This window comes from Bos indicus x Bos taurus, chromosome 21 (assembly GCF_003369695.1).
Source record: "Bos indicus x Bos taurus breed Angus x Brahman F1 hybrid chromosome 21, Bos_hybrid_MaternalHap_v2.0, whole genome shotgun sequence".
In the NCBI taxonomy this organism is placed as follows: Eukaryota; Metazoa; Chordata; class Mammalia; order Artiodactyla; family Bovidae; genus Bos; species Bos indicus x Bos taurus.
Genome location: NC_040096.1, coordinates 25,365,339 through 25,390,190, shown reverse-complemented (window position 1 = coordinate 25,390,190; position 24,852 = coordinate 25,365,339). Strand labels below are relative to the sequence as shown.

Sequence of the window (24,852 nt, the reverse complement as noted above, 5' to 3'; positions counted from 1 at the left end):
GTACCCTCTGCGGCAGACGACGGTGAGCGATTCCAGCTCCAGCGCGCCGGCTGCCCCGCGGCCGGCGCGCCCTCCCGGTGCAGCAGGCGGGCGCTGTGACGTTCCCGGATAAATGCCGTGTAACTGTGTAGGCGAATGCGAGCTAAAAATAAGAACGGAAAATCTATCATTAAGGTATCATTGCGCCAGCGCAGCTATTTGAAGGCTCCCATGGTCCCTGGCGCCTGCGTTTGAAGCCCGCCTTCAGGCTTTGGAGGGTATTTGCAGAAAACTGCCAGCAGCGGCTCGCTAGCCAGACCTCGGGGCGCAGGGGTGGCGCCGGTAATTATGGCAACACTCAAATTAAATGCTCACGTCCCCCCTCCATATCTCCGCCTGTATTGTCCTCAGGTCGCTGGGGAAGCCACCAGAAGTAGGGTTGGATGCTGAAATGATGTGACCTGGTCGGTTACGCAAATATTAGAACTGAAAGCTCTTTCAGATTCATTTCGCCATCCACCTTCCTCCATCAACCTCGGAAAAGAAAAATAAAGTACCAGGAGGAAGCCTCTGGAGGAGAAAATGACAAATGGTACTTAACCCCAGGTCTACAGTGCGCTGCGGCGGGGCGCAAAGACGCCCGCTCCCAGGATGGCGAGCCTCTGGTGTTCCTTGGGTTAAACGAAAATTGATCTGATTTGTTGACACCCAAAGAGGAGAAGAGGAGATCGGGGGAGGGAGGACAGGATTTGTGTTTGTGCGTGTGCGCGTGTGTCCGGGGAGAAGGAGGAGGTGCCAAGGTGCAGCCTGCGCGCGGCTCTGCGCCTCGGCGGGCTGCGTGCGTGTGTCCCTGTCCGCGCTGCTGAAACGGGCTCTTCGAGGGATCAGCGTCACATGACTCCGCCTGCCCCTCGCCAGCGCGCAGCTCGCCAGTTCCTCCGTTTGCCCGGCGCCTGGGGAGGGTCGGGAGGCATCTCCAGGGCCCGGGGGCTCTGCGGAGTTGAGAAAAGGTTCTGGAGGGGAATGGTACATCTGGATTCCAGCAGCCGCGGCTCGGCGCCAGATCCTGGACTGTAGAGATTTGGTGGGGGGAGGGGAGGGGAGAGCGCGAAGGAGCGAGCGCCGGAGAGAGGCAGCGCGCAGCGCTCACGGACCGCGGCTGCCGGGTTCCGCGCGGAGAAGATGTAAGCGCGTGGAGTCGAGCTGGCCTCCGAGCACCATGCAGAAGGGGATCCGGCTGAACGATGGCCACGTCGCGTCCCTGGGGCTGCTGGCGCGCAAGGACGGAACGCGCAAAGGCTACCTGAGCAAGCGGAGTTCGGACAACACAAAATGGCAAACCAAGTGGTTCGCGCTGCTGCAGAACCTGCTCTTCTACTTCGAGAGCGACTCGAGCTCGCGGCCCTCGGGGCTCTACCTGCTGGAGGGCTGCGTCTGCGACCGCGCGCCCTCCCCCAAGCCTACGCTCTCGGCCAAGGAGCCGCTGGAGAAACAGGTGAGGCCAGCGCCGGGGCCGCGGCCCTTGGGGCTCCGGGCCTTTCCCCGGCCGAAGGCGCCCGAACTTTAGTCCCTCTACTTTCGGCGCCCTCGGAGAGATGGGAGGGTTGGCCTAAGCGGGCTGTAACCCGCGGTGGCCAGAGGGGCCCGGGACTGCAGGCAGGGAGCGGGTTTGGGCTGCGGCTGTCCTGCACCCGGCGAGCTCGGCAGGAGGCGGGCACAGAGCGGGCGAGACGCGGAGATGCGGAGGGAGACGCGGTTTGGAGAGAGATGGGGTGCCTCAGGACAGACAGAAACAATGAATGTAGAAGCACATCCAGCCAAAAATGGTGTGCCCACCACCCCGGAGAGCCCCGGACCAGGTAGCTGAATTTCCCCGCGCTTAGGCACGGAAAGGGTGAGACCGAGGCGTCCGAGCGCCGCGGCCCCTACCTCACCGCGGCGGGAGCGAAGACGAGCCAAGTTAGGGACTGCGCGCCGGGGTCGATTCCGCGCCATCGACCGGTGGTGAACTCCCAGCCGTCTCCACGCCCAAGCAACAAACCGAAGGGTTCCAGGGACCCTTCTGACGCGCTGGGGCCGGATCTGGGGCCGGGGCCGCTGCGGAGGCCGCGGGACAAGTGGGCGCATCTCTCACCCCCGCCCCCTGCGCCTCCGCCGCCGCCGCCGCAGTCGCGCCTCTAGCGCTGCCCTGGGGTTTCCGGAGTTGCGAGGCTGAAAGCCCAGGCCTGGATGGACCAGGGATCGGGGAGCCGTGGAGGTGAGCCTTTGGCGTGGGGGGATGGAGTAGGACCTGCGGCCACCAAGTGAGAGCCGCAGACAGCCAGAGAGCGATTTTTATGCTTGCTGCGCTCTCCAAAGGCATCCATCCCGATGCCTCTGGGAAGGTAAAGTCAAAGATAACGGATGCTAAAATGTCACCGCTGCGAGGGACCTGCGATCCAGCGGGACCTAACCAGCTGGTTACTGCCTGGATGAAGACCGGAGGCCAAAAGAGAGAAATTTGCTTGCCCAGTGCCATCTCAGGAGTTAAGGCCACCTTAAGGTTCTGAGAAGAGAACTAAGGGCTTGAAAGCCATTACTGCAAGCAGACTGGCAGTGGTTGAATTGAATTAAATATAAGCATCCTTGAAGTTGCCCTCCTGATGGTCCAAGATAGAGATCTGAGCTCAAACCCTGCAGCATGTCTCTTCCTCTCCTGCCCACAGCCCATAGGTGTTGGGAGATGAATTGGGAGGCTGGGAAAGGTGGACAGGAATATTTGAGGATGGGTCTCTGAGAATGATGTGCCACCTGGTAGGTAGAGGCCCTCAGATGGCAAAGTGATGCAAAGAACGGGCAGCTCCTTAAGCTCAAGGCAAAAATGGGGCCTGGAAGACTCCCCTGGGAGAGGCAAACTCAGCCTGGGCCAGAGATGCTCTCTCAGCCCTTGACAACCTGCTCTTTGCTGGCCTTCCAGAATAGTACCAACACTTGCCGGCCAAAGTCCACCCATGGCCTAGAGCCCCAGCTGGCGCCCATCCTCAACCTCTTATACCAGAGCACAAAGCTGAGCTCCCAGGCAGGCAGCGAGAAAAGGCTGGAGGAAACTGAGCTGCTATTGGGCTCACAGTGTCTGTTCTCAGCCCCCTGGACCAGAAACAGGCCTGAGATGATTCACAGCTCTGCAACTTCCTGTGTGACCTGTTAACACACTAAACTTCTCTGAGCCTCTCTTTTGTAATCTACAAAGTGGAGGTAATAACACTTATCTTTCTGGGGTTTTGAGAACACGTATAATGTGTATGCAAGGATGCTCACGGTCCATTTTAGTTTGATGTTTTAGTTTGAATCTGAATGATACCCACCTGACCAGGGAGTAGAAAGTGAAAGTGAAGTCGCTCAGTCGTGTCCGACTCTCAGCAACCCCATGGACTGCAGCCTACCAGGCTCCTCCATCCATGGGATTTTCCAGGCAAGAGTACTGGAGTGGGGTGCCATTGCCTTCTCCGAAAGTCTGATTAGTTAATCTTAATTAGCTTCCTACCAGGGAGTAGAGGCCTAACATAAAATGTTGAAGCTGAAAAGAACCTCAAAGAGATCCTACGACCCACTCCTCCCATTTTACAGACAGGGAAACCTGGAGAGCAGATTGGGAAGAGAATTACTACCTGATTCAGATTCAGTGGCAGAATTAAGACCTAGAATTCATCCAGTGTCTAAGAATTCCTAAAAATGCCCTCTTACATTGATTCTAAATCATTCACCTTTGGGCTCAGGTGTTGAATCGTGCTAGCAACCCACTCCAGTATTCTTGCCTGGAGAATCCCAGGGACAGAGGAGCCTAGTGGGCTGCCGTCTATGGGGTCGCACAGTCGGACACGACTGAAGCGACTTAGCAGCAGCAGCAGCAGTGGATTATGGGAGGGATAGGAGTGCAAAGCCAATTGCTGGTGTCCTCACGTGGTCCAAGCCATTTTCCCAGAAGAGCAATGGTCAAGAGATCCTCCAGTATGGTAGTGAGAGTAGCCTTCCTGGCACAGTAGAACCAGAAGAGGGTTGAGAATAGTAGGTGGCCATCTGGTACTGTCCAGCTCAGGTGCAGATTTCTGTTAAAGACGTGTGCTTTGTCTTATACATTCTATAGATGGTCCATTTGACTCCAGGCCAAGTTTGGCTGCTCCTTTGCACTGCATGTGTCTATAAAAATTTATAGCTTTTTGTTTTCTAAATCTTTGAGTAAAATTGATCGTGCCAGCAGCAAATCAGTGTTTCTCCTTGAATTGTAGTCCCTGTGACACCTACAGTGCACCAGCATGAGAGGCCCAGCTCCAAGCCATTCTGTGACTAGATTTGCCTTGCAAACCACAGGAAACCTTAATTCAAAACCAGCTGGGGTTGTGGCAGAGAACCCACATGTGAGGGACCACAAAAAGGCCATCAGTTTGACTGGACTGGCCAGTATCTAGTGAAGACTCGATTTTAGCAGAATGTCATTTTTATCCAGGTCTAAGCAGGCAGCAGAGGACATGGCACCCCACTCCAGTACTCTTGCCTGGAAAATCCCATGGATGGAGGGGCCTAGTAGGCTACAGTCCATGGCATCTCGAAGAATAGGACACGACTGAGCGACTTCACTTTCACTTTTCACTTTCATGCACTGGAGCAGGAATTAGCAACCCACTCCAGTATTCTTGCCTGGAGAATCTCAGGGACAGAGGAGCCTGGTGGGCTGCCATCTATGGTGTTGCACAGAGTCAGACACGACTTAGCAGCAACAGCAAGCAGACAGCACGTCCACCTGGGAGAATCAGGGTTAGTTTCTCTAGAAATAAAAACCAAGTCTTGGCTGGAAACTACCCCAGTGGCAGGGATGCGTGAGGAATGAAACACACAGTAGGTGCTCAGAAGGTACTTATGAAGCTGAACTTACTGATGTATCCTTGTTAATTCCACACTCCATGTCTTCGAGACTGACTGTACAGCAGTCAGGCCCTGAGCTGTGCCGTAGGCCCAGGAAGCTTGGGTGTCATAGTCCCCAACCCCCCAGGAAGATGAACACAGATAAAGATGTGTTAGAGCTGTATAGTCTGTGAAGATGCTCCAATAGGATATGCAGGGGCTCTGGGAGTCCAGGCCACCCTAACATGATGCACTGTCCTCTCGCTGCTTCTGTACTGGTCTGACTGCGTCTGGTGCAGCCCTAACATCTTGGAGCCCTGATTTCGGATCCCAAAGCCTCATAAAGTCACAGGGGCTCAGCCATGCTCCCCTGCCAACCGGCAGTTGCAAGCACTCCCTATACACTGGCCTGAGCCCTGTTTGCTCAGTCCTGACCCCCTTGCCTCTGACCCTATGGCCCACACACTGAAGACCAAGAGGCTCTGAACGTAAAATTTGGGTTCAGAAATTGACCCTAAGTGTTCTTTTTTTAAGGTTTTTTTTTTATGTGGACCATTTTTAAAGTCTTCATTGAATTTGTTCCAATACTGCTTCTGTTTTATATTTTGGTCTTATGGCCACAAGGCATGTGGGAATCTTAGTTCCCCAACCAGGGATCGAACCCATATTCTTTGCATTGGAAGGTGAAGTCTTAACCACTGGACCACCAGGGAAGTCCCAACCCTGGGTGTTGTTGCTCTGCTTTGGCATGGAGTCACCCCACATTGGCTTTTTCTACTGTCATTCCCAGCTCTCTGAAACAGAGCTTCCAACCCCAACTTCTCAGGCATGGACTTGACCAAACCAACCCCAGGACTTCCTTATCACCCAACCAGGGAGGGTCAAAATATAGACCCCAGGCCCTTCCTGATCCCTTCATCCAGAACCTCAGCACTGATGTAGGCAGAGGGTCCAGAAGCTGGGGGCCCACAGTACCTGTTGTCCACCCGTGGGTGCCTTTCCCTGGAGACCAGATGAAGGCCCCCTCCTGGTCCTCATTTCTGGGTGGCCTGGTGTCTCCATGTTAAAGACAACCGTAAGTCCATGAGCATTCCCACTTTGCAGATGAGGAAACAATCTCATCCGCACCACTGAGCAAGGTAGTGGCTGAAATGCTCTCTGGCTTTCTCTGCAGCGGCGCTGTCTTCACCACAAAGCCTGCCCTCCAATTGCTGTAGCTCATCCTGCCTCTTGGCCAATCAGAAAAGCAGAAACCTGGATGCAGGGAAATAAGCTTACTCTAAAAGCAACACCCCTCAGACACAGGGATGTTACCCACGCGCGCGCACACACACACACACACGTGGGGCCAGCAGCTCAGCCTGCCATACTTGCACCTCTGGAAGGACCAGCAGGGCTGTCCCCTTCTCCGGTTTCAGACCAGGGCCAGGCCAGGAGATGTGGGGCCCCAGAGTTCACTGTGGAGGGGACTCATGTCCCCACCCTAGCTCCCAAATATTTCTAGCACTGACACGAGGTTGAAGAGCCTCAATAATTACACCTTGTGTGTGTGTGTGTGTGTGTGTGTGTATTCGGTTGTGTCCAAGTCTTTGCAACCCCATGAATTACAGCCCATCAGGCTTTGTCCATGAGATTTACCAGGCAAGAATCTGGAGTGAGTTGCCATTTCCTCCTCCAGGAATCTTCCTGACCCAGGGATCGAAGCTGAGTCTCCTGCACCTCTGGCACTGGCAGGTGGGTTCTTTATGAGTTTAGCCAGTGGGGAAGCCCTAGTGACACTGTAGTTGGGACATTTATTTGTGCAGTACACAATTTGGCTCTCGGTGTCAGGCCGATACCCGGTCCTGTGGATACAGAAAAAAATGGAATTGATTCCCCGTCTTTAAAGCTCACCATGGAGTAGAGCGCTCCGTAAACACGAAGTACCAGAACTCTCCATGCTCAGGAGTCCAGACTCTCTTCCCACCCCTGCCTTGGGTCAGGAGCTCACAGTGTCAGGCTTGATATGTTGGACTCGCTCACATGGTCCCTCCTTGCCCCACACCAGTCCCTGGCCACATGGCAATCCTTGGGACTGAGCTTCTAGAGGATAAACCTGACCATGTTCTAGGTCCCTGAGCATGTCACTGTCTTCCATCGCCTTTGGGAAAAAATGCAGGTTCTCCAGCATCACCCAGAGCACCCAGCAGCCTCCAGCCTCTACCTGTCCTGCCAACCCTGCCCCACCCTCCCCTGCCCCTCCTTCCTCACCTAACCCTGCCTCCTCTTGCCCATCTCAAGGCCTCTGCAGAAGCTGCTCCCTATGCCTGGAATGATCCCCCCCTCTGCCCCCAGGTTTAGTGACCAACTTCTCCTCCTTCAAAGACCTCCTTTTAGGTCTTAGCCTAAAAGTCATCTCCTGAGCCCCCCACCCCCACCCTGTGGGAGCTAGAGGAGCCCCAGGTCCCCCATCGCAGGCTTGCACAGCCCTCTGTCCATCATCCACATGGCTTATCAGGCTAGGCTTACTTGATGTATTTAGCTGGTGGTTTGTGAAGGGTCTTCCTTCTCCCTGTAGAATGTAAAGGCTGGAGGGCACGTCTTACATCCAGTCCCTTCCCCTCATCATCCTGAAAGCCCCATGAGGTTATCCCTGATAACCTTTTTTGAGGTGACAAAACTGAGGCTCAGAGATGGTCAGTAACTTGTCCAAGATTAAAGAGCACATACTTGGCAAAGCTAGCCTGTGAACCCAAGTCTGTGCATGTGTGCAGTTGTGTCCAATTCTTTGTGACCCCATGCACTGTAGCCTGCCAGATTCCTCTGTCCATTGGATTTCTCAGGCAAGAATACTAGAGTGGGTTGCCACACCCTCTTCCAAGTGATCTTGCCGATCAGGAATTGAACCCAAGTCTCCTGCATTGCAGGTGGATTCTTTACAGCTGAGCCACCGGGGAAGCCCGAACGCAGGTCCATGTGACTCTAAAACCTGTGCTTCCCAACCACAAGCACAGCACAGAGACTGGGGCTGAGGGACTGCTTGAGTTTAGTATCCTCTGCCAAGAGAAATAAAGAATGAGAGAGAGAGAGAGAGAATTAACAGCAAGCAAAAGGATGGTGCTGTCTTTCTGGTGACATCTGGGAAGCAGCTTTTGTTTCTGCTTGGGTGGGAGACTTGCACCTCAAGTCCCAGGAGTTGGGGATAAGCCCCCCAAGGCAGGCATCCATACCCCACGGGCTCTCTGGCATCTGTGGGAGCCTGGAGCCAGCGCCTGCATGCACGGAGCCAAGAACAGGACTCAGCCCCCTGGTGTTTATGCAGGAGAGTCGGTGACGCGTGCACTTGAGGGGGGCCCAGAACACTGCCAACGCCTAGACGCCTCCGGGAGGGCACCTGTCGTGCTGGGAGCAGCTGCGAGCCTCGGACACCCCCGCGGCCCATCCCCTCCCCAGCTTGGAGAGGAAGGCGCAGCCCCCAAGCACATGGCTTCAACTCCCGGCTCATTCACTGAGGGGTTTGTCCACCCCCAGCAGTGACGTGGAACTGGGTAAAAGCCACATGGACTGACTTTGGATTCTGGCTCTGCCAGCTCCCAGCTTGGGAAGGTCTGCAAGCTCTCCGAGCCTCAGCGTCCCCATCTGTGAGATGGAGTCTGTAACTCAGCCTGCCCCGCCGCTTGTTCTGAGTGTCATAGTGGGTGCTGTTTGTAAAGCCCTCGCATAGTACAGTTGCTGTTGTTTAGTTGCTCAATCATGTCTGACTCTTTGTGGCCCCATGGACTGTAGCCCACCAGGCTCCTCTGTCTATGGGATTTTTCAGACAAGGATGCTGGAGTGGGTTGCCATTTCCTTCTGCAGGGGATCTTCCTTATCCAAGGATTGAACCCGGGTCTCCTGCATTGCAGATGGATTCCTTACCACTGAGTCACTGAGAAGTTCCCCCCCCCACCCCCCTCAATAGCACAGTAGGTCCAATCAATACATTATAACTATTGTGGCTTCCCTGGTGGCTCAGACCGTAAAGAATCTGCCTGCAACATAGGAGACCCAGGTTCAATCCCTGGGTTGGGAAGATCCCCTTGCAGAAAGAAATGGCAACCCACTCCAGTATTCGTGCCTGGAGAATCCCATGGTCAGAGGAGCCTGGCGGGCTGCAGTCCATGGGGTCACAAAGAGTCAGTCACGACTGAGCATCTAACACTTTTGCTTTAATTGTGGCTTCACCTTTCATGGTTATGACAGGCACTTCCTCCACAAAGCAAGGACCCAGATCCCCTGCGTCTCTGGAAGGTTTGAAGTGAGCCAACACAGACCCTTGACCCTGGATATAAAAATAGGATGGTAAATCTTAACTCAGAGAACCTATGGGTTTCTGAGAAGGTCTGAGTGAGCATGCCCCTGAAAGAGGGAAAGTGGCTGCAGGAGCTTCCTTCATCCATGGTGGCCACGCCATCACCCAGCCCTGTGGATTTCACCTCCTAAATCTCTCGCAGACCATCCTCTCTGGTTGCTCTCTTCCTCCAAGGCTCTAGTCCAGGCCACCATCATCCTGTCTGGACTTAGGTGCAGGCCTCCTAACGAGGATACTAGTCCGCATGGGTGACGTCATGCTGCAGTAACAAACAAGCCCCCAATTTCCAGGAACACAACAGAGGCTTATTTCCTGCTTGGGCTTTGGCAGGAGGGCACTGCTCACTGTGACCGCTCAGGGACACAGCCTGACATAGATTCATCCTGACACCTGCCTCCCCGGTCACCTCCACCAAGGGCGGGTATGTGGCCAATCTCTCCCTGGCTCTTAAAGCTTCCCCCCACACCCAGAAGTGGACCGCTCTGGCCACAGTTCAGGGTGACAAGGCAGGTCACGTGGCTTCAGTTCAGAGGCAGTAGGGACGTGCAGACCTACCATGAAAGCAGGGCTCTAGAGGTGTTGGGAGAACCGTCTCCATACATTCACTGTGTCCCGGCACTTATGTGCCTCTCTGCAGCAGAGCACTTTCCAAAATGCAGATCTAGTCACCACACACACACACATGAGTAGCTGAGAGGAAAGCAGAAGCGCCATCGTGACGGGTGTAATGACAGGAAGCAGAGATTGTGCCCAGCAATGTGTGCTCACACCTACAGGGGCATCTCTTCCCAGCCTGGGGGCACTGGGGAGACTCCACCCAGAAAGGGGCAAGTAGGACGGTGAATGCGGCTTGCGGGGGAGGCAGAGCTGGCCCCTAAAGCCCATGTGCAGGTTACAGAGCACAGTGAGGAGCTGGCACAGGTCTCAATGCCAGAATGGACTGCTGTCAGCTCCAGGCTGGCAAGATCGAGGCAGGGGGAGGAGAAACAGGAGGAAAACCCATCAGGAGGCAGGAGGTCAGGTTGGAGAAGGCTGTCAAATGGAGCGGTCACAAAGGCCTGAATTTGGGGAGTGTGAGAACACTGAAGATTCCACCCTCTCTATTATGCGTCACCCTGCATTGTGCCCCTGAAACCATCCCTGGTTCCCACATGCCCTGGACTGCACAACCTCTGGATCTTCCTACCTCCCAGGCTTGGTAGTGAGCCCGTGAAAGCTCCAGGTGGTCTCCATACCTTCTCCTCCAGCCACCGCTCAGATAGAGCACCTTTGCAGCTGACGGCTTACAAAGTCCTTTCCATGCCTAGCGTTTCATGCAACACCAAGGTAACCCTGCTGTTCCTGCAGTTGTACGTGGGGAAGAGCTCATCCTTGCTCGGATGAAGCTCAGATAGATGGAGCTCATCTCTCCACAAACACCTGAGTGTCTGTGTCATGCAAGACCCCGAGCCCTTGCTGTTAATAAATGTCAGGCCTCCTGGTTCTGGGTTGTTAAGATCAGAGGACATCCAGGCCTCTATTGTTAAATTCAGCAATTTATAGTTAAAGACCACGTCTTACTAAACGAGCAAGGGTAATGCAGTTCCTTTCCCCTGAAAAAGAGAGAGAATTATTTTCAAGAAGATAATTCCCAGTTGAATTTTGATTTATTTTTCAAATTGAAAAATCTAACTGAGACCTTAAAATGAAATTAATTTTAGAAGTGTGAATGAATGAATTTTTAGCCGCTGTAGCTGGCATTCCAAAAACACGTCTGGAAATTCAGACAGACTTGATTGACTTTTCCTCTGTCAGAATATATGAGTGAAATATAACCAGCTTTGTGGAATTGCCTCTTAGACTCTTAGCCAAACTCAAGGAATTAGTGAAATAGCTTGGAAGCACTAGTCAATCATGCAGCACTCTCCGTGTGCCCATTAACCTTACCCCTAGCCTGCTGCTGCGCATCTACACTTTCTTCAACAGTGGGTCTTCCCTGCCCTCCAGGTACACTGGTTGTCGCTTGGACTCCCCTCACCTCTCTGACAGATCCACAGGCTTTGGGGAGCTTGGGGGAAGGACTGGTGTTCTGTATGGAGAGCCCATACAGTGTGGGCACAGGTGAGGAGAGGCAGGCGTGTAATTACATCTGAGAGCTTCCTGGTAGTCTGGGCACAAAGGGAAACCAGCCAATTATGGAACACCCATTGCCTCCCAGAAAGTCACAGTGCAATTCATCCAGTAGGAGCACTTGTGTACCCAGGGGCTTACGTATGGGAGACTACTAGGGAGTGATGAGGACCTCAGGGGCAGAATCACTGCAGAAACAGAGGTTCACCCCCCATCAGTGGCTCCCACTGGCTCTCAGGGCAGGCTGAGCGTGCTCACTGAAGATCACACTCCATGAGGCTACAATGCTCAGGTCCAAAAGATAGTGTCCTGGTGACTGGACAACACAGGGGGCAGCTTGGAGAACCTGGGAAGTGGATGGTCAGTTAGGCACTCTCAAACAGCCACTGACTTTTAAAATTTTAGAATTGGTAATATACTCCCATTGTTTGACATTCAGAAGTTACAAAGACGTAAACAGTGAAAATGCTGCTTCCCACTGCTAACCCTGGCAATCCAGTTCTCCACAGAGGATTTTAATGTTACCAGTTGCTTATGTGTTCTTCCAGAGAGATTATACATGCAAATATATGCAAAGGTATATAGATGTATGGCCATGTATATGCATATCTGTATAATTATGCAAATGGCAACATACTGCAAGCACTATTCTACACATTTTTCTCAGTATATTGTGGAGATAGTTCTCTATATTGATCGTCTTCATCCTTTTTTACAGCTGCATAGAAGGAATTTTTGCTTTGCTGAAAGAAGGAAAAAAACTCCAGTCTGGATAGGTCTGTCTTTCACCTTCTGTCAAAAACCCAGTTAGAAGTGACCTGTGCATAAGGATGTTTACTAATTTCAGGTCTGTTTGTAAGAAAAAAGACTACAAATTACCCAAATGTCCCTCAAGAGGAGATTAGCCAAATAAACTGCAGCACATCCACACGGTGGAATACTATGCAGCTAATAAAAAGGTGAGGACAGTAAATATACTTATAGAGAATTATCTCCACAATATAGTCAGAAAAACACATGTAGAATAGTGTTTGCAATATGTTACCCTTTGTATAATTATACAGACATGCATATATATGGTCATGTATCTATATATCTTTGTATATATAATCTTTCTGGTGTGGTAACCAGGCCCTAGGAGAACCATGACTTGAGAACTCAGAGGCAGAGGTCAGTGAAATGAGGCCACTCAGAGCAGGGTAGGTGGGAGAGCAGGTAGGAAGAAGGTCATGAAGTGGCTTCCAGCCTCCAAGTGGAGTCATGTCAAGTGAGGTGGAGGGTGTGAGTAGGCAGGGTCCTTTCTGGGTTGGTGTGAGAGTACCAGTGGGACTGGTCGAGGCCAGTACTTCTATTGAGTAGGACCATTTGGAACACAGGGTACCCCGGGACACCCCTCTGTATGTCCCAGACACAAGGGTGGTACAGCCAGGGCAGGGAGGAAGCAGCCTGAAGAGCCATTCACTGTGCTACAGACACGGTGAGACAGGGCAGTGTGCAAGCCCTGAGGGGCCTGGCCTGAGTCAGCAGGACCTCTTCTGCAAAAGCCAGAGAGCAGACAGACTTCCCCTGGGATCTCAACAGTGAGTGGTGGAAAGGGACCTCAGATGATGGGGAGCCTGAGTGGGTGGCCCCTTATTGAAGGAGAGATGGACTTCAGGCAGAGCACTGCACACACACACACACACACATATGCTGATGAGGCCCCTTCAGGTCCACTCTAGCACAGTCCTGTTTGCCCTGGGACCTCCGCAGCATCCGGGAGAGAGGGCTGACTGAGGCACAGGGCCAACTGGGACCATGGTCCCAAAGATGGACCAGGAGGGAGGGGCCAGGGCCCGTGGGGGAGAAGCTGATGATGCCTAGCTAGACCACTGGAGTGGACCTACCAAGAGGAAGGGGCGGGGCTGACCAAGAGCGATGGCCTCCATCCTGCCGCTGACCCCAGCCCACCTCCCTCTTGGAGGAGACAGCGAGCAGAGGCCCAGACAGGACAATGGGTCTGGTTTCTGGTCAAGGAGCATGACTCAGAGAGGATAAGACCAGGGGCAGGGAGACCAGAGGGAATGGTTTACCCAGTTGGGAGATGAGGAACCTTGGAAGCAGGCACAGCGGTGAGGATGGGAGAATGCACAGTGCCAGAGATATCCAAAGCAGAGAACTTGGTGACCCACTGAATATCAGAAAGGAAGAAGCAGGAGCTGAAGGTGTTGGAAACAACGCCCCAAATGGCTGATTGAGAGTAATCCTTTGATCTTAGTACAGCTCTGACACGTCAGTTTCTAAGCCTCTCCCATGCCTCTTGTGTGTGTACGTGTGCATATGCCTTGCTTATTTGAGGAGGGTTAGTTTACAACAACAGCAGTGTATTCCCTCATAGCTCCAGAGGCTAGAGGTCTAAGACCAAGATGCCTACGGGGCCATGGTCCCTCTGCAGTCTCAGGAAGAGCCTTTCCTTTCTTCTGCTGGCTCCTGATGGCTGCCAGCAATCCTTGGTGGTCCTTGATGTGTAGATTCGTCTCTCCAGTCTCTGCCTCCCTCTTCACATGACTTCCTTCCCTGTGTGTCTGTCCAGATTTCTCTCTTTTTATTAAAGCCTCTTATTGTTATCCAGTATGACTTCATCTTCCTTTGCTTACATCTGTAAAGATCCTATTGTCAAATAAGGTATTTTAAAAAAAAATTTTATTGGAGTAGAGTTGATTTACAATGTTATGTTTGTTTCAGATGTACAGCAACGTGAATCAGCTGTACATATACATATATCCCCCTTTTTAGATTCTTTTCCCATATAGGCCATTACAGAGTATTGAGCAGAGTTCCCTGTGCTATACAGCAGGTTCTCAATCGTCATCTATTTTAGACAGAGTAGTGAGTATATATCAATCCCAAGCTCCCAATATTTCCCTCCCTCACCTTTCCCTGTTGTAACCATAAGTTTGTTTTCTACATCTGTGACTCTATTTCTGTTTTGTCAATCAGTTCCTTTGTACCATTTTTTTTTTTTACATAACACATATTTGCAAATAAGTTCTTAGTCACAGATTCTGATGGACATGAATGTTAGGAGGGCACAATTTGTACCCAGCATGTATATGCACAAGTGTGTGGTTTTTCTAGTAATTGGCCGCTAACTAGTTGTTTTTATGGGGCTTCCCAGGTGGCTCAGTGGTAAAATTCCTCCTGCCAATGCAGGAAACTCTTCCATAGGTTGGGAAGATCCCCTGGAGGAGAAAATGGCAACCCCCTCCCAGTATTCTTGCCTGAGAAATCCCATGGACAGAGGAGCTTGGCGGGCTACTGTCCATGGGGTCAGAAGAGTCAGACATGACTGAGTGACTGAGGACACAGGTTGTTTAGACCCATCACTTGGACATGGCAAATGATTTGAGTGGTTTAAAAACCATTATCAAGCACTTCTATGAACCAGGAGCTTTCACAGCATCATATGTTTTGCACAACCCTGTGAGATTTGTGATATCCTCCCCTTTTTGTGAAAGAGAAAACAGGTCTACAGAAATGAAGAGATATATTGAAGACACCAAGGCTAAATAATATATAATAAATTTAAACCCAAGTGACTCCAAAGCCTAGCATGTGCCACAGGTCCCGGAGTCCTGGAACACTAGTTTCATGGAATGTTGATAGATCTTCCAAAAAATGAAAAGTGTTCCCTGGTGGGATAAGTTCTGGAAGAAGTTCCTTCAGGGACTTCCCTGGTGCTCCAGTGGCTAAGACGCTGCACTTCCAATGCAGGAGCCTGGATTTCAATCCCTGGTCAGGGAACTCTATCCCGCATGCCACAACTAAGAACTGATGCAGCCAAATAAATATTTTTAAACAACATGCATCGTTAAACGTATTTAAGAGAAGTCCCTTCATTGTACGACACTCAGTGCCTTTATGAAGTGAGCGGGCCTCCTCTCCCTAAAGAGACATAAGTCTCATTAATGGAAAGCCATGGCCCACACCCTTCCAGACAACTCACCTGCCTGAGAAGTAAATACAATGCCACCTGCTTTGTGGCGTTTGCTGTGCATCGATTAATTAATGATCTGGGCTCCCGTGCCACGGTGACACAAATTCAGCCACCCATTCAGCAAACGAAGGCCATTCCAAACCATCCCAAACCCAGGCAGAAGCACGGTGCCAGGCTCTGGGGACATTCTTGGTCAGGAATTATTTGTTTGAAAGGAGCAGGAGCCCATTCAAAGCAGCTTAAGCAAAAAGGACTGCTCTTGGAATGGTTACTGTGGTAATTAACGGAACCCATGGAGCAAACCTGTGTCCTGGTCTCCAAGGCCTGGACCAGAACCGTCTCTCTCTGCCCTGTCCTCCCCCACCCCCAACTTTAGTTCCATGGTCTCTCATCTCCACTTCTCTCTGAGATGTTTCTGCCTCCTCCTTTGTTGTTGGTACTTCGAGTTCAACACACACTGCTCATTAATTTAATCTCTCCCTGTCACTGTTCCAAATAAGTGAAAATTCCTGGATGGATGGCATGCCTGTATGGCTGCTCCAGGACGGGGGGCTCCAGGAGAACGTGGGGGGATGAGTAGGGGAAAGAGGTGCTTCTTCTGCAGACACTGCTCCCTCTTAGGGGTTCGCAGCACTGGGTGAACACTGGGACCAACAGGAGAGCTTTGATAAATATCAGAGCCTGAAACCTATGCCTTCCCTGTTCCCTGCTCCCATATTCTGGTTTAACGTGCCTAAAAACAGGGCTCGAGCATCCGTGTCGGCTTAGGTTCTCAGGTATCTCTATTGGGAGGCCCAGATCGGGACTCTGTGCTGTACAGCAAGTCCCCTACATACCAACCATCAAGTTGTGAACTTTCAAAGATGTAAACGTGTGTTTGCATGTCCAGTCAATGAGTTAGTTCATGTGTCTGGCGTACCTTGTCACGTGCGCGCATCCTCTCCAAACGGTTGTGCTTGTGTGCACTTTACTGTCCAGTACTATGTAGAGTACAATAGCGCAGTGTCTTTTCTGCAAGCCCAGGATGTCCAGAAGCAAGCGTAAAAGCAGTGGTGATGTAGCTGGTACTACTGTGCTTTCCAAGGTACTGCATTGTTAAGACTAAAACTGTTTTCTTTAATTTTTGTGTTTGCTTTTTATGTATTGCTTGTGAGAAAAGTATTCTACACCTATTACAGTACAGTACCATGTAGCCGATCATGTTAGTTGGGTACTTAGAGTAATTTTGTTGGACTCATGAACAAATTGAACTTAGGATCGTGCTCTTGGAACAGGACTAGTTTGTATGTAGGGGATTTACTGTGATAGGAAAGACAATAAAAAGTCATTACAAGAGGATAATGGCTTTGATGGAGAAGCTTAGGGGCGGACACGACTGAAGTGACTTAGCAGCAGCAGCAGCAAGGGCTAGCGCACCTGACAGTCCAGAGGGAGCAGGAAAGAGATCCGTTAAGACCTGAGTGTGAGAAGTGCCCGTGCCTGGCAGAAAGCACTAGGCATCGCGGGCTTCCATGTTTGTCACTGATTACTACCATGAGATGGACAGTGTCTGGGTTTACAGTGTGGACAAAAGATATAGGCTGAATTCACAAATGAGAAATCACTCAGGTAGAGAGTTAAAGGTGGAGAGACCTTGATTTTGCATGATTGAGACCACTCATGCATAGTTGACCAAAGCAGGTGTCAGTGTCATGCCCACTTGCCAGGAAGCTTCCCAGCTGGCTCAGATGGTAAAGAATCCGCCTGCAATGCAGGAGACCCAGGTTCAATCCCTGGGTCAGGAAGATTCCCTGGATAAGGGAACAGCAACCCACTCCAGTATTCTTGCCTGGAGAATCCCATAGGTAAAAGAACCTGGCAGGCCTACGGTCCATGGGGTCACAGAGTTGGACACGACTGAGCAACTAACGCTTTCACTTTCCACTTACCAGGGGGAGAGGCAGAGGCTGCCCAGAGTCCCTGGTTCTGAGCTGCACAGTCAAGCATGGACCCCACTGTTGAGACTTCCACCTGCTCCACCTTTGGTAGGATGACCAGGGGTCCTGGTGTGCTCAGGACTGTCTTGGTTTTAGCTCCAGAGTCCGCTGCTTGCAGAAGCGCCTCAGTTCAGTTCAGTCATTCAGTCATGTCCAACTCTCTGTGACCCCATGGACTGCAGCATGCCAGACTTCCCTGTCCATCAGCAACTCCCAGAGCTTGCTCAAATTCATATCCATTGAGTCGGTGATGCCATCCAACCAACTCATCCTCTGTTGTCCCCTTCTCCTCCTGCTTTCAATCTTTCCCAGCATCAGAGTCTTTTCCAGTGAGTCAGTTCTTCTCATCAGGTGGTCAAAGTATTGGAGTTTTAGCTTTAGCATCAGTCTTTCCAATGAATAGTCAGGACTAATCTCCTTTAGGGTGGACTGGTTTGATCTCCTTACAGTCCAAGGGATTCTCAAGAGTCTTCTCCAACACCACAGTTCAAAAGCATCAATTCTTTGGTGCTCAGCTTTCTTTATAGTCCAACTCTCACATCCATACATGACCACTGGAAAAACCTTAGTTTTGACTAGACGGACCTTTGTTGGCAAAGTAATATCTCTGCTTTTTAATATGCTGTCTAGGTTGGTCATAGCTTTTCTTTCAAAGAGCAAGTGTCTTTTAATTTCATGGCTGCAGTTACCATCTGCAGTGATTTTGGAACCCAAGAAAGTAAAGTCTGTCACTATTTCCACTATTTCCCCCTGTATTTGCTGTGAAGTGATGGGACCGGATGCCATGATCTTAGTTTTTTAATGTTGAGTTTTAAGCCAATTTCTTCACTCTCCACTTTCACCTTCATCAAGAGCCTTTTTAGTTCCTCTTCACTTTCAGCCAGAAGGATGGTGTAATCTGCATATCTGAGGTTATTGCTGTTTCTCCCGGCAATCTTGATTCCAGCTTGTGCTTCTTCCAGCCCAGCGTTTCTCATGATGTACTCTGCATATAAGTTAAATAAGCAGGGTGACAATATACAGCCTTGATGTACTCTTCCCAATTTGGAACCAGTCTGTTGTTCCCTGTCCGGTTCTAACTGTTGCTTCTTGACCTGCATACAGAGTTCTCAGGAGCCTGGTAAGGTGGTCTGGTATTCCCATCTCTTGAAGAATTTTCCACAGTTTGTTGTGATCTATAGTCCCAGGTCAACTGGGATGTTTGGTCATCGCACCTGTCAGTGGTTTCCCCATGTTCTACATCCTGTGGAGGTGCGGAAGCCCTCCCAGCCAGTTGGGATAGGCAGGAGGCGAGAGGGAGGCTAAGCAGAACCAGGGTTGCTGGTCATCCCTAGAAAAGATGGATATTGATAGCGTTTACCCAGAATGCCCAGAGACACCCCATCTGCCTTCTGGACTACAAGCCTGTGAGATCCTCAGGCAGTCACTGGCGGTAGAGCACTCTCTGGTTCTCTATGGTGGTTACAGAGCTCCAGGGAGTTTGGCTGGCCCAAACAAGGCCTAGACCCCAGGATCTGGAACCAAAGCAGGCCAGTGGGTCCCCCATTCCTGCCTAAGCCCAGGCCCCTGTCGCAGATCATAATTCTCTGGCATCAAGAAAGTCTGTCCCCATACACCCAAACCAAGCAGAAAGGAGTTTAGGGAGGGGAGAGTGTGTCAGGGCCTGAGGACATGTGTCTGGGCTTCCCGGGCAGGGTAGAGAAAGAAAGAGGAGCCCCTAACCCTGGAAGCAGCCAGTCACCAGCCTGAGCAAGAGGAGCCTGAGCAACTCAGGGAAGAAAGGGGCCCTATATGTGGGCTGGTTTCTGTGGCTGGTGATGAAGCTGTGGCCAAGTGATCTCACTTGCCATGTGGACAGAGACTGGGAGAAGGGGTGGAGGAACTTGGACAGGTAGGTAGGAGAGAGGCAGCAAGAGAGACACAGGGAGAAAGGGACAGAGAGGTGCGGAGGTTCAAAAGGAGACAAGAGACAGAGAACAATGGAAATAACAAGATTAGGTGACTTCCTTGGTGGTCCAGTGGGTAAGACTTTGCCCTCCAATGTAGAGGGCACGGGTTCCATCCCTGGTTAGGGAATTAAGATCCTACATGTTTCATGATGGTTTAGTTGCTAAGTCATGTCTAACTCTTGTGACCTCATGGACTGTAGCCCCCTAGGCTCCTCTGTCCATGGGATTTCCCAGACAAGAATACTAGAGTGGGTTGCCATTTCCTCCTCTAGGGGATTTTCCCGACCCAGGGATTGAACCAGAATCTCCTGCATCTCTGGCATTGCCAGGCAGGTTCTTTATCGCTGAGCCATAGTGCAGCTGAAAGAAAAAGAGCAAGATCAAAGAACCAGAGAGAAGGGGAGATGGTATTTTTCCTACTCCAAGAACCAAGAGGTAAGCTCCTCAGAGCAGCCAAGCCAGAGGCAGCCCCACTCCCCATTGAGGATGCAGTGATGGGAAACAGCCTCACCCTGGGTCCTGAGGGCCATCATCAGGGCAGAGCTTCAGGCTCAGCTATACCAGGCCAGCCGCTCTCAACCAGGCATCCTGTCTCTCGTGCACACCCGTGGGCAGCCCAGCCCAAGCGTTGACATCCAGGGATGGGGCTGGGGTTGGGTGATGGCAACCAGCAGAGGATGGGAGGTCAGTCCTGAGCATCCTTTGGGGAGGGACCAGCCAGTTTCTTGCTATGCGGCAGTGCATCTACCCACAAGATGGGCAGTTGTTCCTTTGATGTTGCCCTGAGCTGCTGAAGTGGCTCAGGGCTGGACAGTCATCACACTTTTGCTCCCAAGTCCACAGCAACCCATACAGGCCAAGAAGTCACCTATTTTGGGAACTCCCTTGGTGGTCCAATGGTTAAGACTCCACGCTCTCAATGCAAGGGGCCTGAGTTCCATCCCTCATTCAGGGAACTAGATCCCACATGCCACAGCTGGAAAAAAAAAAAAGATACTGTGTGCCATAAGGAAGATTTGGCACAGTCAAATAGATAAATTTTTTAGTATCTGGCCTTCTCTGGTTGCTCAGATGATAAAGAATCTGCCTACAATGGAGGAGACCTAGGTTCGATCACTGGATCGGGAAGATCCCCCTGGAGAAGGGAATGGCAACCCACTTCAGTATTCTTGCCTGGAGAATCCCATGAACAGAGGAGCCTGGTGGGCTACAGTAAACTACAGTCCATGGGCTTACAAAGAGCTGGACACAACAAAGCATCTAAAACATTCTTCTTTCTTAGCATCTTCCTGGAGCCCCTGGCTCACCCATTCTCTCCCTGTGTGGGTTTTGTTCTTTCACAATGAATTGCACTTCCTCTCAGTCTCTGTGTCCCTGTGTGCTTTTCCTTCTGTCTCCCTCTCTGTGCTTCCCTCCAGCTTTCCCTTGTCCTTTGTCTCCATTTCTGTGTGTAGTCCCTCTTCCCTCATCTCCCAAGTCCAAAGTTCAGCAAAGTCTCATTTATTTGGCTGCCTGAAGTCAGGTGGGGTGATGACTCAGAATTGCCAGGTGGAAGTTTTACTTTCCCTTAGTGAACACTTTCTACTAGTCAGTCAGGCAACGTGGTTGTACGGGCCAGCTGTCAGTGGGGAGGTGTACAAGCACAGAGGGAATGCTCCAGTCATCTGAAGCACTTACATTCCAGCCTGGGGCAGCCCCCAGTCCTGGCTCAGCTGAGCTATCTCCTGGCTGGTGACCTTGGGCAAACCACGGTGCTTGCCTCCACTTCCTCAGTTAAGTGGAGGTGATCCATTTCACACCTGGGGTTGAGGTGATAATGTGTGCTGAGAACCTGGCCTGATGCCCAGGGCCTCCGATTTCCCCTTTATCTACGGCCAAGCGCCACCACCACCCCCAGCTGCCAGCACTGCAGGCCCTTTGATTTCTGCCCTGAAGGTACTCTGCAAGTTCTCCAGAGCTCACCATGCCATCCGTAGCCAGATTCCTAGGAGATGCAGTGGGTCTTGGCTGCTGTTATGGCCGTATGCACGTCCCTCCAGCCAGCAGGCCACTTCACCTGTATTTCTAGCCAGTCGGTTATTCAGGGTTTAGGTGCTCTCTCTAAGGAAGAGAGATGCAGGATGCTTGTGGGAGAATGGTCCCAGGACCTGAACTAGAACAGCAGCAATGGGGACAGATGCCAGGCCACACAGTATTGGGACGAACAGAAGGGTGAACTGGCAGCTTGCGGTAGAGGGGGTGCAAGGGGCTGGGGAAGGGGCCTCTGGGAGCCCTGTCTCTGGTCTGAGGGACTGAGAATTGAGTATCAGCAGCTGTCGAAAGCCAGAAGACTCTCCTAGAGACTGTCCTATGGAGTGGAGTAAGTCAGGAAGAGAAAAATAAATATCATATCTTAACGCATATATGCAGAATCTAGAAAAATGGTACTAGTGAAGCTATTTGCAGGGCAGAAATAGAGAGCCAGAGGCAGAGAATGGGCTTATGGACACAGGAGGGGACGGACAGGTTGGGATGAATTGAGAGAGTAGCCCTGACATGTATACACCACATGTGTAAAACAGGCAGCTAGTGGGAAGCCACTGCATTGCACAGGGAGCTCAGCTCTGTGCTCTGTGATGACCTAGAGGGGTGGGATGGGGCGGGGTGAGAGGGAGGTCCAAGAGGGAGGGGGTATATGTGTACATATAGCCGACTCATTTTGTTGTACAACAGAAACTAACACAACATTGTAAAGCAACTATATTCCAATAATAAATAAAATTTTAGATGTTAAAAAAAAAAAAAGGAAAACAAAGCCAGATGTTTCTGAAGGCCAGACTCAAGCTGGGGCTGGGGAGGGAAAGGGAGGCAGCCTTCCCGGCTTCCTTCCTCATGGTCAGCTGTCCAGGGGAGGTGAGGTGGCAGGGGCTTACAGTACACAGGGTGGCAGGTAGCTATCTGCTCATCCATGAAGCAAGACTGCTTAGAAAGAAAGTTCTTTTTAAAATGATTTATTATTATGTGGAGGATAATTGCTTTACAATATTGTGTTGGTTTCTGCCGTACATCAACATGAATCAGCCATAGGTATACACATGTCCCCTCTCTCTTGCACCCCGCCTCCCACCTCCCACCCCATCCCAGCCCTCTAGCTTGTCACAGAGCACCGGTTTTGAGCTTCCTGCGTCATACAACAAATTCCCATCATCTATTCTACGTACGGTGATGCATATGTTTCAGTGCTACTCTCTCAAACTTTCCCACCCTCTCCTTTCCCTCCTCATGTCCACAGTCTGTTCTCCAGGTGTGCGTCTCCACTGCTGACCTGCAGAGGTTCATCAGCACCATCTTTCTAGATCCCATATATATGCATTAACATACGATATTTGTTTTCCACTTTCTGTCTTCACTCTGTATAACAGACTCTAGGTTCATTCACCTCAGTAGAACTGACTCATGTGTGTTCCTTTTTATGGTTGAGTGATATTCCCTTGTGTACATGTACCACAACTAAAGAGAAGCTTCTGCTGGGAGGGAGGGGCCTCAGCCAAGCCCACCACCTGCTGCAGCTCTGAGTAGCCAGACTCAGAAGCCTCCACCAAGCCCAGCTGTCTCCTCCCCAGGGCAAGCAGCTCTGGGCCCCCCCACAACTCCGTGGGGAAGGAAACTATGCCTGCCCTGGGAATTGGCCAGGGCCACGGATGAGTCCAGCCAGTTCCGACCATGCTGAGTTCCCCTGGGGATTCTCTGGGGACCCGGCAGCCCTGCTGAGCCCGTGTGGAGCTGGGAGGGCCTTGTTTCTGAGTTAGGACCCTGAGCCTCCCCTGGCCAAAAGTACCTTCAGGTAGGGACCTTGCCTTTTTCATCCTTCACCCCAGCATCAAGCCCAAGATCTGCGTGGACAGTAGGTACCCGGGGAAGGTGTTATTCTGGCTCCTTTCGTTTCCAGCTATGGGACCTTGGGCAAGTGGCCTGACTTTTCTGCACCTCACATTCATCTGTGGTCAACAGATCACAAAACCTGTTCCACTTGGTGCATTTGGGAATACACAAGATCACAAGGTTCCCAGAGGCCCCTTCCCCAGCCCCTTCCACCCCCTCCATTGGCATTTCATCGTATAGCCAGATCTCTGAACCTGGAGCCTATTATACAGAGTGAAGTTAAGTCAGGCGTGTGTGAGCTCTCCACCCCTGGGGATATGGGCAACGTGCTGGCTTGTCGCCTGCAGCTGCATGTGTCACTGCTCCCTTCTCCAGGGAGTGGGGAGTGCCCACCGGAGCCTTCCCAATTCAGTTATGTGTGGCTGCAGCTGACATTTCATTCTACAGCCAGATCTGTTTCCTAGGAAACAAGTGAGAGACATTGACTGTGCAGCGCACACACACATGCACACACACACACCCCTGGCTGCCACCAAGAATGACAATGAACAGAAAGACAGTAATGTCAGCGGAAGCAAAAAAAATAAGTTTATGCCCTTGTGCTGGTGCTCCCTGCTGCCCGGGCTGCAGGGGAGGGAGGGACGGGCCAGCACTCCTTGACGCAAGACCACATCGTGGCTTGTGGGGCAACTTCTGAACAGGCAGGTTTGGGGGGACCCCTACTGCACCTCGCAGCCTCTCTCCTCCAGGGCCAGACCCAGGTGGCCTCCACAGGTGGGGTCCCGATTCGTTGCTTGTGCACCTTCTCTCTGACCGAGTCTGCTCCCAGCTTTCCTCTCCACCCTGAAGCTGGCACCCTAGACTCCTGTCTGCAGCCAGAAAGACACGGTCCTCCAGGCACACACAGGCTGCATGTCCACTCCCACCCTTGACTCCCTGACACCTGCCCTTTATCCTGCCGATGCCTCCTCCAGTCTCTGGCATCCCACCCTCCTAAGGTGCTCAAGCCAGAGACCTGGGAGTGTCCTTCCGCTCAGTTCCACCATGCAGGCCCCTCCTCCCACCCAGCCTCAGCTCTGGCATACCTTATTCCCACCCCTGGAACATGCCGTGCACTCTAGATGCCGTGCTCCCTTCTGTTCTTCCATCGACTGAAGTAAAGCCTGGACAAACACCTCGTCCTCTGGGAAGGCCTCCTGCTTTTCCTGGGCTGAATCAGCGGGTGACTTTCCCTGGACCCTTTTTTCTTACCTCCATGAAGGTAATGATCATTGCACTGCATTAATGATATCGAACATGTGGGCTTACTAGATTTCCGGTGTTCTAACAGCTTTACAGGTATTCGTTCATAGAATGATATTACACTTGTGTGTCTACTGTTGGCGTCCTTGCTGCCCTGGCAGCTTGGAGAGCAGGCCCCCTGTGTGACCCAACTCTAAGTCAGCCACCAGCTCCCAACATAGAGCTGGCTTCTGGTGAGCTTGCTAGGGTCTGTCTGTTTCTTGCTGTAAGGCCAGGACATAGTAGAATACACAGAATGTTTTTGTGGAGTGAATGAAATGAATGCTGCACTGAGTGGGTACCCAGTTGCCAGAGGGGATGCTCTCTTGGTGTGTTTCCTCTGCCTTTCTCCCAGCATACCTGATGGTTTAAAACTGGCTTTTGTGCAGTCTGTTGGCAAAGAGGGCTTTGTGGGTTTTGCTTCCTTCTTACAATAACCTAAGCATAGGCTCTGTTACATTGTACAAAGCCTGCCTTAATCAGAGTTTGAAACTGCTAAATAGAATGGCATTC

At 51.5% G+C, this 24,852-nt stretch overlaps 1 protein-coding gene across 8 annotated transcripts in view; it reads left to right on the top strand.

The window, feature by feature from the left end:
* The first annotated feature begins 312 nt into the window (after positions 1-312).
* RASGRF1 (Ras protein specific guanine nucleotide releasing factor 1) overlaps positions 313-24,852 on the top strand; it is a 100,274-nt gene continuing 75,734 nt past the window's right edge. For 3 of the 8 annotated variants that reach the window (XR_003507414.1, XR_003507413.1, XM_027521306.1), the window contains exon 1: positions 316-1,474. Coding sequence is in view for 4 of the 8 variants with exons in the window: in XM_027521306.1 (XP_027377107.1) it covers positions 1,199-1,474 (276 nt within the window). In the remaining 4 variants the exon portion in view is untranslated. Of the gene's footprint in view, positions 1,475-24,852 lie in introns of all 8 variants that reach the window. The other 5 variants (XM_027521308.1, XR_003507411.1, XM_027521309.1 and 2 more) reach the window with 5 other exon arrangements.